General features: G+C 41.7%; 1 protein-coding gene across 1 annotated transcript; it reads left to right on the forward strand.

The window, feature by feature from the left end:
• The first annotated feature begins 258 nt into the window (after positions 1 to 258).
• Positions 259 to 13286, forward strand: LOC143475448 (C-type mannose receptor 2-like). The gene is made up of 9 exons (XM_076973304.1): positions 259 to 266; positions 370 to 410; positions 3442 to 3794; positions 4697 to 4797; positions 5068 to 5168; positions 9452 to 9490; positions 9573 to 9793; positions 11780 to 11945; positions 12414 to 13286. The coding sequence occupies exons 1-9, from the start codon at positions 259 to 261 to the stop codon at positions 12770 to 12772; spliced, it is 1389 nt and encodes a 462-aa protein (XP_076829419.1). The 3' UTR covers positions 12773 to 13286.
• Positions 13287 to 13388: the final 102 nt, after the last annotated feature.

The following is a 13388-nucleotide window of genomic DNA, read 5'->3' on the forward strand; positions in this document are numbered from 1 at the left end:
AGTAATTAATAGAGAAATTCTGCATTATGAAAGACCCTCTTATTTCAGAGTACATTTGTTGAAATCATAAAAATTAATATGGCACATATATTTCAGATAAACTGCATGAGCTGGTAACAAACACTGATAAACAGGCATTCAGTCTCCAGGAAATCTACATCTCTCTCTCTCTCTCTGTGTGTGTGCACGTGTGTGTGTGTGTGTGTGTGTGAACATTAGTAAATTATAACACCTTAGTAAATATCAGGCCCCCAGGAAATGTACAGGTATGAGTTTGTTTGCACTTTACTATCTAGAATCTCATGCAAATTAGCATCAAAAATAAAAGAAAGGACAGTAAGTGCACAGAGAAAAGACAAAACACAACAGGAGACAGACACAGACGTACTGGACAACTCAATCAGCACATGGTAAGAAAAACCTTTAAAATGCTCCTGAGATACAATACTGAGCTCATACAGATTCTGGTTTATTTTAAAAGTATTTCTTGTGAAGTAGCTTCCTGTTAGGTTTAATAAAAGCTCTGACTCTTCGTCTCTGAGGTAGAGTTTTCTCACCTCAGATACAAGTGTATAAGATACTGGAAATGATCAAACAAAGTTTAATAGGTTGATTTGTATTAGCAAAAACCATAAACTGCATAGTGCTGTAGCCACACTGTACAAACGAAAAAGAAAAAAAAGAGAAAAGAGAAAACTCAAAATTTCAAGGCAACTTACTGTACTCGATTTTTGAGTTTTGATCCCAACTCAAACTCTTGTGTTTTTAACCCATCTGTGCAGTTAGAACACACACACACACAGACACACACACACACACACACACACACACACACACACACACACACACACACACACACACACACACACACTATTGATTACTAGGGGACTGTGGATCACACGTGCCCAGAGCGGTGGGCAGCCCTAGCCCGGCGCCCGGGGAGCAGTAGGGGTTAGATGCCTTGCTCAAGGGCACCTCAGTCATGGCCTCAGGCCTAGGAATCGAACCCACGACCCTCCGGTCACAAGACCAGTTCCCTACCACCAGACTCTGGCTCTGTACGAAATAGCCTACTACATACTACTGGCGTACTGATCAAGCCCCAAATCAGTATGCCGTATGCAGTATGTGACCAAAATGAAATTTTTCAGTACGCGAAACATACCCGGATGACCTACTACTTCCGCAAAATATTCCAGTACGCAAACAGAGCTATCTTCGTGGTGTACTGCATCCCATCATGCAACGCTACGTTCACGTGACCCCGTAGTATGCTTTGCGTTTGTCGCATACTGGAAACTGTACTGCATACTACTACGAGGACCAGTATGCAGTATCCAGTATATACTGAGTCCAGTATGCAGTATCCAGTATGTAGTAGGCTATTTCGAACAGAGCCCATGACTGCCCACATGCAGCCTGATGATGCAGCCTGCCATTACCCAGAAGTGAAAATAATAAGTTGCTGAATGTTGTATATTCACTTAAATTATCTGTTAATGTCTGTGAGTTCATGTACAAATACCTACAAACATAAAGCAGACCTTCCACATCACAGCTGAATGAACATTTATATCATGTTCATATTTATAAGAGCACCAAAATGTACTGAACTGTATGTGGTGAGCAGGGCTAGTGCTCACAAAAAAAGGACAAAAAAAGGAAAAGAAAGGAATAATAATAATAATAATAATAATATTAAACCGAATTCACTGACTCATGATTAAGAAATAAAACTCTAACAAGGAACAGAGCTGTGGCTTTGACCAATGAGAGGAGTGTTAAGGGATCACACACCACCTATTCTTCACTCACAGTGACCCAGTGGGGAACCGTCAGGGCCCTCTACGCCCTCTCACAGGGCCTAAAAATATTCTTAAAACATAAATATATATAATATAATTTATCCAATTTTATTTTATCTACTTACAGTTTGACAATCGACATCTAAACAATTACAAAAATATAAGCAAATAAATGATTCAACTGTGTCTATACAATCTGTGTTGGAAGGAGGGGTTAAGTTAAGTGGAAGCCTGTGAACCTGTGTCCCTATCAGGGGGACAGTCCCTATCAGGGACACCACAGTCCCTATCAGGACTGTGATACCTCCACAGAATGTTGGTGGTTGGTGGGCCCGCTGTTCATTTACCTCTTAGTGGGCGGGCTTAACTGTATGATAACTTCCGCTTCGCTGTGGCGACGCTAGTTGTCGTTAGCGTACCACCGCTAGCTAGTTTCGATTCATTCCTTTGACGCCCTCGTGTGCGTTGTTTACATATTCCGCTCCCGAGGAACACGGAGCTGTGAACCTTATTTTGTTGGAACCTTATTTTGCTTAAGAAGTTATCTAGTACATATGTTACTGTTTATTGCGTTTCTAAAGCTGTACTGTCGTCTCAATTTTTTTTTCTTTATTGCAGTTAATTAGGAGAGGAAACAATTTTTTTTTCGGGGGGGTTGGGAGCAGGCCCAGGTTTAATGGTCACGGTTCGCTACTGCAGTGACCACACCATATTGTCTAGGCTACCAAACCAGTGCCTGAGGTTCCACCACCGGGGCACATCTGCCTCTGTCCGGCCTGCAGCTCCTACCCTGCTCATGAACATCCATCCATCCATCCATTTTCATCTGCTTATCTGGGTCCGGGTTCAGCTTCCTCTTCACCACAACGGTCCGGTACAGCGTCTGCAATTCTGCAGCGGCAGCACCGATCCGCCTGTAGAGCCGATCAAAAGTCACTTTCCATGCATTTACCGAACCTCTGCGACAATCAAAGCCGCGATCCGCTTGGCCCTCCTGTACCTGTCTGCTGCCTCCAGAGTCCCACAAGTCAAACAAGCCCGATAGGACTCTTTCTTCAGCATAATGGCCTCCCTTACTTTCTTGCCACGACAGGCACAGACAACCTTGTGGCCACAGCTCTGGTCTGCCGCGTTGAAAATGGAGGCATGGAACAAAGCCCACTCAAACTCAGTGTCTCTGGCCTCTCTCGGGATGCAGGCAAAGCTCTGTGGGAGTTAAAGTAGTGAAACCTTTCTGACAGGTTCCTCTGCCAGACGTTCCCAGCAAACCCTCCCGATACGTTTGGGTCTGCCAGGTCTGTCCGGCATCCTCGCCCACAGTCTGATCCAACTCACCACTAGGTGGTGATCGTTTGACAGCTCAGCTCAAAAAAAAAAATTTAAACCACACTGAACCCTAACCAAATACAAAATACTAAATTAAAAAGTCAACCGCCAAACCAAACAACGTAAAACAATCTAACAAGCAGAACAAACAATAAAAATCACGACACAAACAATCAATCAGACAGAGACAACACTAAGCACCAACACCAACAGTAACACCTGGAAGTGGAACAAACCAGAGAACTTCTTAACGAAAGAATGTCAAATGTAATGTGTGAATAATTAAATCTTTGTTCTGTCCCTGCTGCAGAGATCCCACTGATTCTGGTTCAACAGGAGATGACGTGGTGGGAAGCTCTGAGCTACTGCAGACAGAATCATGTGGACCTGGTCTCTGTTCTCACTAATGAAACTCAGGGCTGGGTGGAGACAGTCAGTAAAAACGCCTCCACCCCTAATGTGTGGCTGGGCCTGGGTCTGACCTGCCCCCTGAGCTTCTGGTTCTGGGTGGGTGGATCAACTGTCTGCTACCAGAACTGGGCCCCGGGGAACGGTACAGGGGTGTCAGACTGCAGCAATGGAAAGAGATCAGGAGCACTGCAGTCTGGAAGTAAACAGTGGATCAGCCTGCCAGAGACCCAGAAACTCAACTTCATCTGCACCGTCTAGGACAGGTTACATATTTACCAGAAGATAAAGACATTTAGAGTGGAATTAATACTGATCACTGTCTGCTATTTTAATACAACTAGAACAGCATGCAGTAGTTCATGCATCATATCTGCTTATAGTCATGTCTTTATCATGTTGCTATATTTGTCTATATATATGCAGAATAATTAAAGTTATTGAGCATAATAGTTCTACTGAGTCTAATAGGATTATGATATACACTATTGTAACTTTCATGCAGATCTCTTTTATGTGTGTTTTTTTCAGTGTTTATGTTTTAAATTTACTGAGAGAGGCAGGTGTGTGTGTGTGTGTGTGTGTGTGTGTGTGTGTGTGTGTGTGTGTGTGTGTGTGTGTGTGTGTGTGCGCGCGCGCACTGGACCCTGAGCTGGTAGTGCTAAACTCAGAGATGGGAGAGATTCCTTTTCATCTTTCATCGTTTTTTAAACTAAACTAATTTGTTAAGTGTCAGTGATACACTGCTTAGCTGTTTTTGACTGTCACTATTAAATGGAAAATGATAATAATTAACATAATTAAATGGAAAATAATCACTGTATTGTTGTATTGTTATATTTACACTTCTATACATTTTTGCAGAATATCCTACTTATTTAAGAATTCAAGTGCAAGTGTTCAGACCTTTAGGTTTGATCTTTAATAATGATGCAGGTTTAGGACGTGCTGCTTCATCTGTGTAGGTGGTGTTTGGGTTTGATCTTTAATAATGATGCAGGTTTAGGACGTGCTGCTTCATCTGTGTAGGTGGTGTTTGGGTTTGATCTTTAATAATGATGCAGGTTTAGGATGTGCTGCTTTATCTGTGTAGGTGGTGTTTGGGTTTGATCTTTAATAATGATGCAGGTTTAGGACGTGCTGCTTCATCTGTGTAGGTGGTGTCTGGGCTGCTGTTATTGTACCAGACTGAGCTACAGATCCTCCTCCACCTCTATGGACACAATCTGTTTTCTCCACCTTTCTGCTGCTCCACCAGGTCTGGGTACTTGTCTTGCTTCCTGTCTTGGTCTCTTCCGTCCTGTCCTGCACAGTGTCTGGTCTCAGGGTGTGTCTCTCTAATGCTCTCTGGACATCTGACCTGTTTCCCCAGACTGACCCTCACTGTCCTGTTCCAAAGAGTCCTACTTCTGTCTGCTTGCTCTGATCTTTGGTCCCTGCAACCAAAGAAGGTTGTATTTGAAGTGTTTTAATTTGCATTTTGATCAATGGAAATTTGTGAAGATAAGTATTCAAAATGTGTACAAAGACCCAGTTGTACAGAGCTTAGTTTAGATCTGCTGTATGTACACAGAGCAAAGACCAAACACAGCAGACAAACTAACAGAGCAGCAGCACAATCACTTACAGGTAAGAAAAAACTTTTAAAGAGCTTCAAACCCAGCAGACATCATTCTGGATGTACGTCATTAATTCATTTTATATATTCATCCTGGTCATTCTGCATGTCTTGTTAATTACTGTTATTTATAAGATTTAGGCATTTTGGTACAGTACTTTGCTCTGTTCTGTTTTTTATTCTTTTGAAAACTGGACTTTATTTTGTAGAATATTACTTTAGATTATATTTTATTAAACTAATCAAAGGCTGAGGACAGCAGGAGAAAGACGAAGACTGAAGAATTTGAGCTGAAGGGGTGACTGGGTGGTTTTAACTTAATGTGATTATCAGCATGTAAATGTAAATGTGCCATATTTTGTCAATTGTAATTTTTTCACCGCAATCGAAACTTGTCTTGTTAAATGGTAATATAGTTAACATCACTTTGAATTAGATTATGATTGATTAATTATTAATTATGATTAATTAGAATTAGATTATGTGAATTTCAGTCACACGACTTCTATTGTAATTAATGTATTATATTTTAAAGAGATAAATGATATTATAAATATCATAACTTTATCAATTCTCAACCAATTTTCAAAATCCAGGTATCATTTTAAAGGTATATTTCAGCTCCGTCTAGCTTGGGGCTGTTTGAAAATTTTGTCATCATACCTATTCAATATAAAATATAATTCAATAGGGTTTTGTCTGACAACATAGAAAAAATTGAGCATTTACATGCAAATATTGAAAAGTTATACAGCTTTGTTCCAAGGTATGTCCAGTGCACCAGCCCCATGTCCAAATACGACACACCCTGTACACTAGTGATGTGTCGGTCGCGAACAAACCGGTTCAAAGAGCCGGCTCTTTTACGTGAACGACGAGAGCTGGTTCCCCTCTAAGACTGAGCCGGTTCCCCTCTACATTCAGCAGCAAAATTAATTTTTCCAATACTCACTTTATTGGAAGTGCATTTTTAACAGTAACAATGTATTGAAGCAGGTTCGGTAACCGAGGCAGAAACTGCTTAATCCAAAAATCCAGAGGAGGAAAACTTTATTGATAACGCAACCCTGGCGCACGACGTTGCTGCCCCCCCAGTGTCACTTAAAGGGCCAGACTCCTTGAGTGGCCAAGTGTCCGTTAGTGAACTCGCCGTGAGGAGTAGTAGTCGCTACAGTATCTCCTGACATTACGTTTGTGTAGCTGCGCGGTATTATTAGTACATTTATTTGTAAACGTAATACAAGCGAACTGTTCAAGTCAGACAGCTATTTGTTGTGAAACGAAATACCATTACAATTTCAAGCATTTTAAAGTAGGCTACGTTAGTCAAAATTCCAGCACTTGCAACACAAAGCAACATTAAAGTTCGTCAGGTAAATGTTCCTTCCACTGTTTTGAGAGGTGTTTCTTTATACTACCACATATTGTTACGGGAGGACACTGCAAAGTATGTCTTGTAAAACGTGCTTGCGCTCTCACAGGGTCGCGCGCAACGTGCGGAGTCGAGCGCTACGGTCAGACGCAAAAGTAGAATTGAGACAAGAAGAAAGCAAAATATATATATTTACTAGGGAAAATAAAAATAGTAACGCACAGTTACTTGGGTAAGTACTGCACTGGAAATAGTAGCCCAACCCCCCCGTCAACAAAGTACGTTCGCCACCCCCCCTAATAAGGAGCCATTTGGGAGCCAAAAGAGCCGAATCTTTATGAGGAGCTGAGCCAAAAGAACCGGCTCCCTAAAAAGAGCCGAAATTCCCATCACTACTGTACACACCCTTAGCCAACTAAGCTAACATGCTAACTAATTCCTTACATGAAACTGAGGAGCTATTACAAACAACAACGTTGGACATCTTACAGAAAGACCAGAAAATTCCAAATGAAGTAATTTGATGTTATATTATAAATGTTATAATTTATATTAACTACGCTAACATGCTAACTAAGATCCTACACGATACTGAGTACTACAGTACGTAAATGCTCCAATACTGTTTATAATCTAATGTTTAGTATTAGTATTAGTATTAGTATTTAGTACGAATTCTCATATGCAAAATTATTCATTTTTACTCACAAACACAAAGGAGACCTTCGTAGCACGTTGTAGCCGAACAACTGGACATAAACTCCATCCAAAGTAAGCCTTTTCTTTTCTGGGATGTTCAAAAGTATACGCGATCAAAATATTAACTAACAAAATAATCCACGACTGCTTCAGCAGGGTTGCCAACTTTTGATGTTCGCTTGGAATGAGATTTTAACCTGGAGCCGGTGGCGAGTGTATTTTGTTGAGTGGGGGGGGGGGGCGGCGAACGAAAGTTGTTGAGCGGGGGGGGGGGGGGGGGGTGGCGAACGTAAAATGGACACAGATTCAGTGTTATATCGCCGGTGGATGGCGCCAGAGCTAGCGAACTAGTAACGTATTGAATCATATATGTGGATCTGAGGTAAATAAACTGGATATTTTTTTTCGGCGTGAGATATCGGAAGTGTGGCGTGAGAGCGTGTGAAAACGGTCAAATGCGTGTGTCTCACGCTCAATGCGTGAGAGTTGGCAACCCTGGCTTCAGTTTCACGAGAGGCACAGACAACCTTGTGGCCACATCTCCAGTCCACCGCATTGACAATGGAGGCGTGGAACAAGGCCTATTCAGACTAAATATCTCCAGCCTCCCTCTTGATGCAGTCAAAGCTCTGCCGAATGTGGGAGTTAAAGAACTTTCTGACAGGTTTCTCTGACAAACATTCCCAGCAAACCCTCACGATACGTTTGGGTCTGCCAGGTCTGTTCGGCATCCTCTCCCGCCATGTGATCCAACTCACCACAAGGTGGTGATCGGTTGACAGCTCAGCTCCTCTCTTCACCCGAGTGTCCAAGTCACACGGTCGCAAGTCCAATAGAAAACACCACAGGAGTCCAATAACAGACACCACTCGGGTTCATATCGTAGAGGCCATTCCTCCCAATCACGCCCTTCCAGGTCTTACTGTCGTTGACCACGTGGTCATTGAAGTCCCCCAGCAGAACAATGGGATCCTCAGAAGGGGCACCTTCCAGTTTCCCCTCCAAGGACTCCAACCCAAACCGTGAACCCAAGCCGTGTGTCGAGGTGAGTCCAACTATATCTAGTTGGTATCTCTCAGCCTCACACACCAGTTCAGGCTCCTTCCCAATCAGAGAGGTTACGTTCCATGTCCCAAGAGCCAGCTTCAGTAACCAAGGATCAGTACGCCAAGGCCCCCGCCTTCAGCCACCGCCCAATCCACAATGCACCGAACCCCTATTACTACCTCTCCCACAGGTAGTGGGCCCATGTACCTCCTTTGAGCTGTGCCTGGCCGGGCCCCATGAGTAGAAACCCGGCCACCAGGCGGTCGCCAAGGAGCCCCTTTCCCAGGCCAGGCTGCAGTATGAGGCCCCGATAACCCTGTTCCGGGCTAGGGTTACTGGGTCCCGATTTTTATTAGTTTTTTTATTTTATGATAGTTTATTAGTTTTATTAGTAGGGGTTTTTGGATCACTCTTTGTCTAGCCCATCACCTAGGACCAATTTGTCTTGGGAGACCCTACCATGGGCATTGACCCCGACAACCTAGCTCCTACAATCATGTAGGCACGAAAACACCTCCACCACGATAAGGTGGTGATCCATGAAGGAGCTAAAAAAAATAGAAAAGGTTAAATTCAGACCATTCCACCAGGAGATTTGTATGTGTGTTTGTGTGTGTGTGTGTGTGTGTGTGTGTGTGTGTGTGTGTGTGTGTGTGTGTGTGTGTGTGTGTGTGTGTGTGTGTGTGTGTGTGTGCACCGAATTGAATTGAATGTCTGTCATTGTAGGTTACATCAAAATTGAAGAAGCAAGAAACAGCATCTTTGTCCTGATCAGATATTTAAAACACAATTAAGAAATATGTAAAACCACAAATAGGAGTTTGTAATACACTTTATTGTTCATTTAGCCATATTCACACAAGACGGCATATTTTTAATGAACTTTAAAACTGAACAAAACTGAAAAGTGTTTAAATCTTGATTCTTTTGATTTACACAATTAGAAGAACTGTGAGAATTTTAGACTAAAATGTCTTCATCCTTTATGTGCTTTAGAACACTTCATGTTGTATGTTTCTCTAATGCTCTGAAATCCCTGATAATGGTTTTAAGTACTAACCCTTACTGACCTTTTCTTTGTTATCACTGTCATTTCTCAAAGTGGCATAAGAGAAAAACAAAGATGTGTGTTACTGTGATTTAAAGTGTGAATCTCCCACACCTTGTGCTCCACAGTCATGTGTTCAACACTGCAGTTCATCCTGCTGTTCTCAGGTCAGTATCAGTTTCATCTCCAACACTCTCTGCTGTGTCATTATTGTGGTGTCCTGCTCACGGGAGGTTTTGATTCTAACAGGACTGTGGGCTCTTGCCATGTGTGTGACTCGCCAGTTTTATGTGGTGGAAGAACTAAAGAGCTGGACTGATGCTCAGACCTACTGCAGAGGAAATTATACTGATCTGGCAACCATTGAGAACCAAGAGGACATGGATACTATACTCACTCTCCTCAGTAACCAGTCAGCAGTTAATTATTGGATCGGACTGACACGGAATGTTGACCAGAACAACAATACTGTAAGCAGTTTGAATATTTAATGTCGTTATAATAACTATACCAATGTGATGTCATAATTCAGGTGAGCTATTACTTGAGCTAAAATATGCATACAAAACTACAGTGATGTAAGTCTAGTGAGTGAGGATTATAAAAACATGAGGCAGGTGTAGACAGTGTGTAACATACTGCTTAACGCAGAGCAGGGAGGCGGACACAAACGCTGAGGAGAGCGAGATTTATTCAAGGGAATTCCATATTCGTAGTCATTGAAGCAGTCATGGGTCATAACGGGGGGGAGCAAACCGAATAACACAGATAAACAGGCATGGAAACACACGGAGAAGGTTTGAAGGACAGTCTGATTAACAGCACAAACACTATGAACAACCGTGTGTACTGTACGCAAATCACAAATTCAAGATCAACAAATGACAAAGGGACAAAGTTAGATCTCTAATCAGTGTTCAGTATTTACCACACAAACTATAGAACTGAAGGACAGTCAGTGTTCAGTATTCACTACATTCACCATAGAACTGAAGGACAGTCGGCAGGAACAGCCACAGACAAAAAACAACAAAACCCAAAGTCCTGGTCCCTAAGACAAGAAATACATTACATGTCCTACCCATATAACACCTGTCCTACCCATATCACACCTGTCCTACCCATAAAATGCTTGTCCTACCCATAAAACACCTGTCTTACCCATAAAATACTTGTCCTACCCATAAAACTCCTGTCTTACCCATAAAAAACATGTCTTACCCATATAACACCTGTCCCACCCATATATCACCTGTCCTACCCATGTAACACCTGTCCTACCCATATAACACCTGTCCTACATAACTGAAAACCAAACAGAGCACAAACACACAGGCTCTTACCTGGTGTGTGTAATGTCTGGCCATTGTATGTGCTGTATAAGCTATTAACAGATTACACTGACAAAGGTATATAGTTAACAAAGCACATTCTGTAAGTCTGAACTCTAAGGTGCCTCCTGTGATGTTGTGTGTTCTTTAGATAGTCTGTCTAGGAGACATACACAGACACATATTCACTATCAGAACTATCCTCCTTTACTGAGGAATCTGCATGCGTATCTGTAAACAGGCGATCACTGTAAAAGGATCAGCGCAGTGCCCTCTAGTGGTGTTGATGACACATTGGTGCATTCAATCCAGTCTACATACATCACACCTCCTTATGAAGTGAAAAGCTTTATACATTTTGGTAGTGCTCAATGTGTAATGTCATCCTCTAGACAGAAACAACACAGACTGATGTTTGACTTTTCAGTCTTTTCCCAACATCCCTTTAAACTCCACCCCCTCCTGTCATGAAGTTGCTTCACATTGGTCACCCAAATAGAACTAATGCACTAATGAGAGAGAGAGAGAGAGAGAGAGAGAGAGCACAAAACATTTATTTTTAATCAACATGGAACACGCAGCAACACCAGAACTTTGTCATGTCCGTCATCTGTGTATGTACAGACTAAGATGCAGACTTAAATACACAGACACGAGCGCAACACATGTTAGATGAATCACAGGTGCATCACTAACACACACAAACATATGCACAGAGACACATGAACACACACACACAGAGGGACAACCATGAGGGAGGAGTCAGGGGGGACCAGGACAGTGTCTTCATGATAAATACTGCAGGGAATTATATTTTTGAAGAATTATGTGTTGATGATTAATAATCATTAACATGTTTGAGCAAAAAAATTACTTATCAAAGAAATGGCAAGTGATTATAGTTACATTATGATATGGAACTCATATGGCATAAAAAAATGTTTGGAAAGGACTGTGTGAGAAAATTTGAGTAATTAAAAGGTTATTATAATAACTCTAAAAGTGTAATGCAAATTCTGATAATCCTGTTACAACAAGCCAGTGTATCTGCAGGGTGACTGTATCTGTGCTGAGAGTTCAGTGATTATAAATGTGTACTGATCAGGTATTAATGTGTCTCTACAGGTGTTCATCTGGTCAGATGGGAGTAACTCCACATACAGTGACTGGTACCCTGGGGAGCCGAACAACAAAGGAGGGCAAGAAAACTGTGTGAATTTATACAAATATTTTTCATACAAATGGAATGATGCACCCTGCTATGTGACCAATCAATTTATTTGCTATAAAAGTGAGTAATCCAACATGATTATATGCAGCTCATCTGTTTAATGTCCACTAGATTTTCAAAGTTTGTGTTTGGAGCAGATTCACTCTCACACTGTTTCAGTGGCAGTAATTTTGTACCTGAATAATGTAATTGAACAGAACTGAAAAACAAATAAGCAGAATAAAAGTCCCCTGTCTATAATACAACAGCATGTACATTCTTTCTTTTTTTTTAAGTTAAATAGTACCTAGCAACTCAAATGAGATGATGCAACCTGCCATTACCCAGGATCCTTTTCTGTTATAAAAGTGAAAATAATAAGTTGCTGATATATAAGTATATTCACTTAAATTCCTTGTTAATGTCTGAGTTCATGTAGAAATACCTACAAACAAAGACGCTCCAGATCACAGCTGAATGAAGATTTATTACATGCACAAAATGTAGTGAACTGTATAATGTGAGAATGATTTATTGTTTTCCCTGCAGAGATCCCACTGATTCTGGTTCAACAGGAGATGACGTGGTGGGAAGCTCTGAGCTACTGCAGACAGAATCATGTGGACCTGGTCTCTGTTCTCACTAATGAAACTCAGGACTGGGTGGAGACAGTCAGTAAAAACGCCTCCACCCCTAATGTGTGGCTGGGTCTGCGTCTCGCCTGTAGTCAGCCCATCTGGTTCTGGGTGAGTGGATCACCTGTCTGCTACCAGAACTGGGCCCCGGGGAACGGGACAGGGGTGTCAGACTGCAGCAATGGAGAGAGATCAGGAGCACTGCAGTCTGGAAGTAAACAGTGGATCAGCCTGCCAGAGACCCACAAACTCAACTTCATCTGCACCGTCTAGGACAGGTTACATATTTACCAGAAGATAAAGACATTTAGAGTGGAATTAATACTGATTACTGTCTGCTATTTTAATACAACTAGAACAGCATGCAGGTAGTTCATGCATCATATCTGCTTATAGTCATGTCTTTATCATGTTGCTATATTTGTCTATATATATGCAGAATAATTAAAGTCAATGAGAATAATAGTCCTACTGAGTCTGATAGGATTATTGTAGACACTATTGTAACTTTCATGCAGATCTCTTTTATGTGTTTTTTCAGTGTTTATGTTTTAAATGTACTGAGAGAGGCTGGTGTGTGTGTGTGTGTGTGTGTGTGTGTGTGTGTGTGTGTGTGTGTGTGTGTGTGTGTGTGTGTGTGTGTGTGTGTGTGTGTGTGTGTGTGTGTGTGTGTGTGTGTGTGTGTGTGTGTGTGTGTGTGTGTGTGCGAGTGCACTGGAATAAATCAGTCTGACCCTGAGCTGGTAGTGCTAAACTCAGAGATGGGAGAGGTTTCTTTTCATCTTTACTGATGCTGTAATCAGTTGTTTAAACTAAACTAATTTGTTAAGTGTCAGTGATACACTGCTTAGCTGTTTTTGACTGTCACTATTAAATGGAAAATAATAAT

This window comes from Brachyhypopomus gauderio, chromosome 14 (assembly GCF_052324685.1).
Source record: "Brachyhypopomus gauderio isolate BG-103 chromosome 14, BGAUD_0.2, whole genome shotgun sequence".
NCBI classification, from domain to species: Eukaryota; Metazoa; Chordata; class Actinopteri; order Gymnotiformes; family Hypopomidae; genus Brachyhypopomus; species Brachyhypopomus gauderio.

Excerpts from the sequence above, each read along its gene's own strand:
- LOC143475448 (XM_076973304.1), top strand. Across the intron at positions 9,794-11,779 it reads TTGACCAGAACAACAATACT|GTGTTCATCTGGTCAGATGG; the intron begins GTAAGCAGTTTG and ends GTGTCTCTACAG. Across the intron at positions 11,946-12,413 it reads TCAATTTATTTGCTATAAAA|AGATCCCACTGATTCTGGTT; the intron begins GTGAGTAATCCA and ends TTTTCCCTGCAG.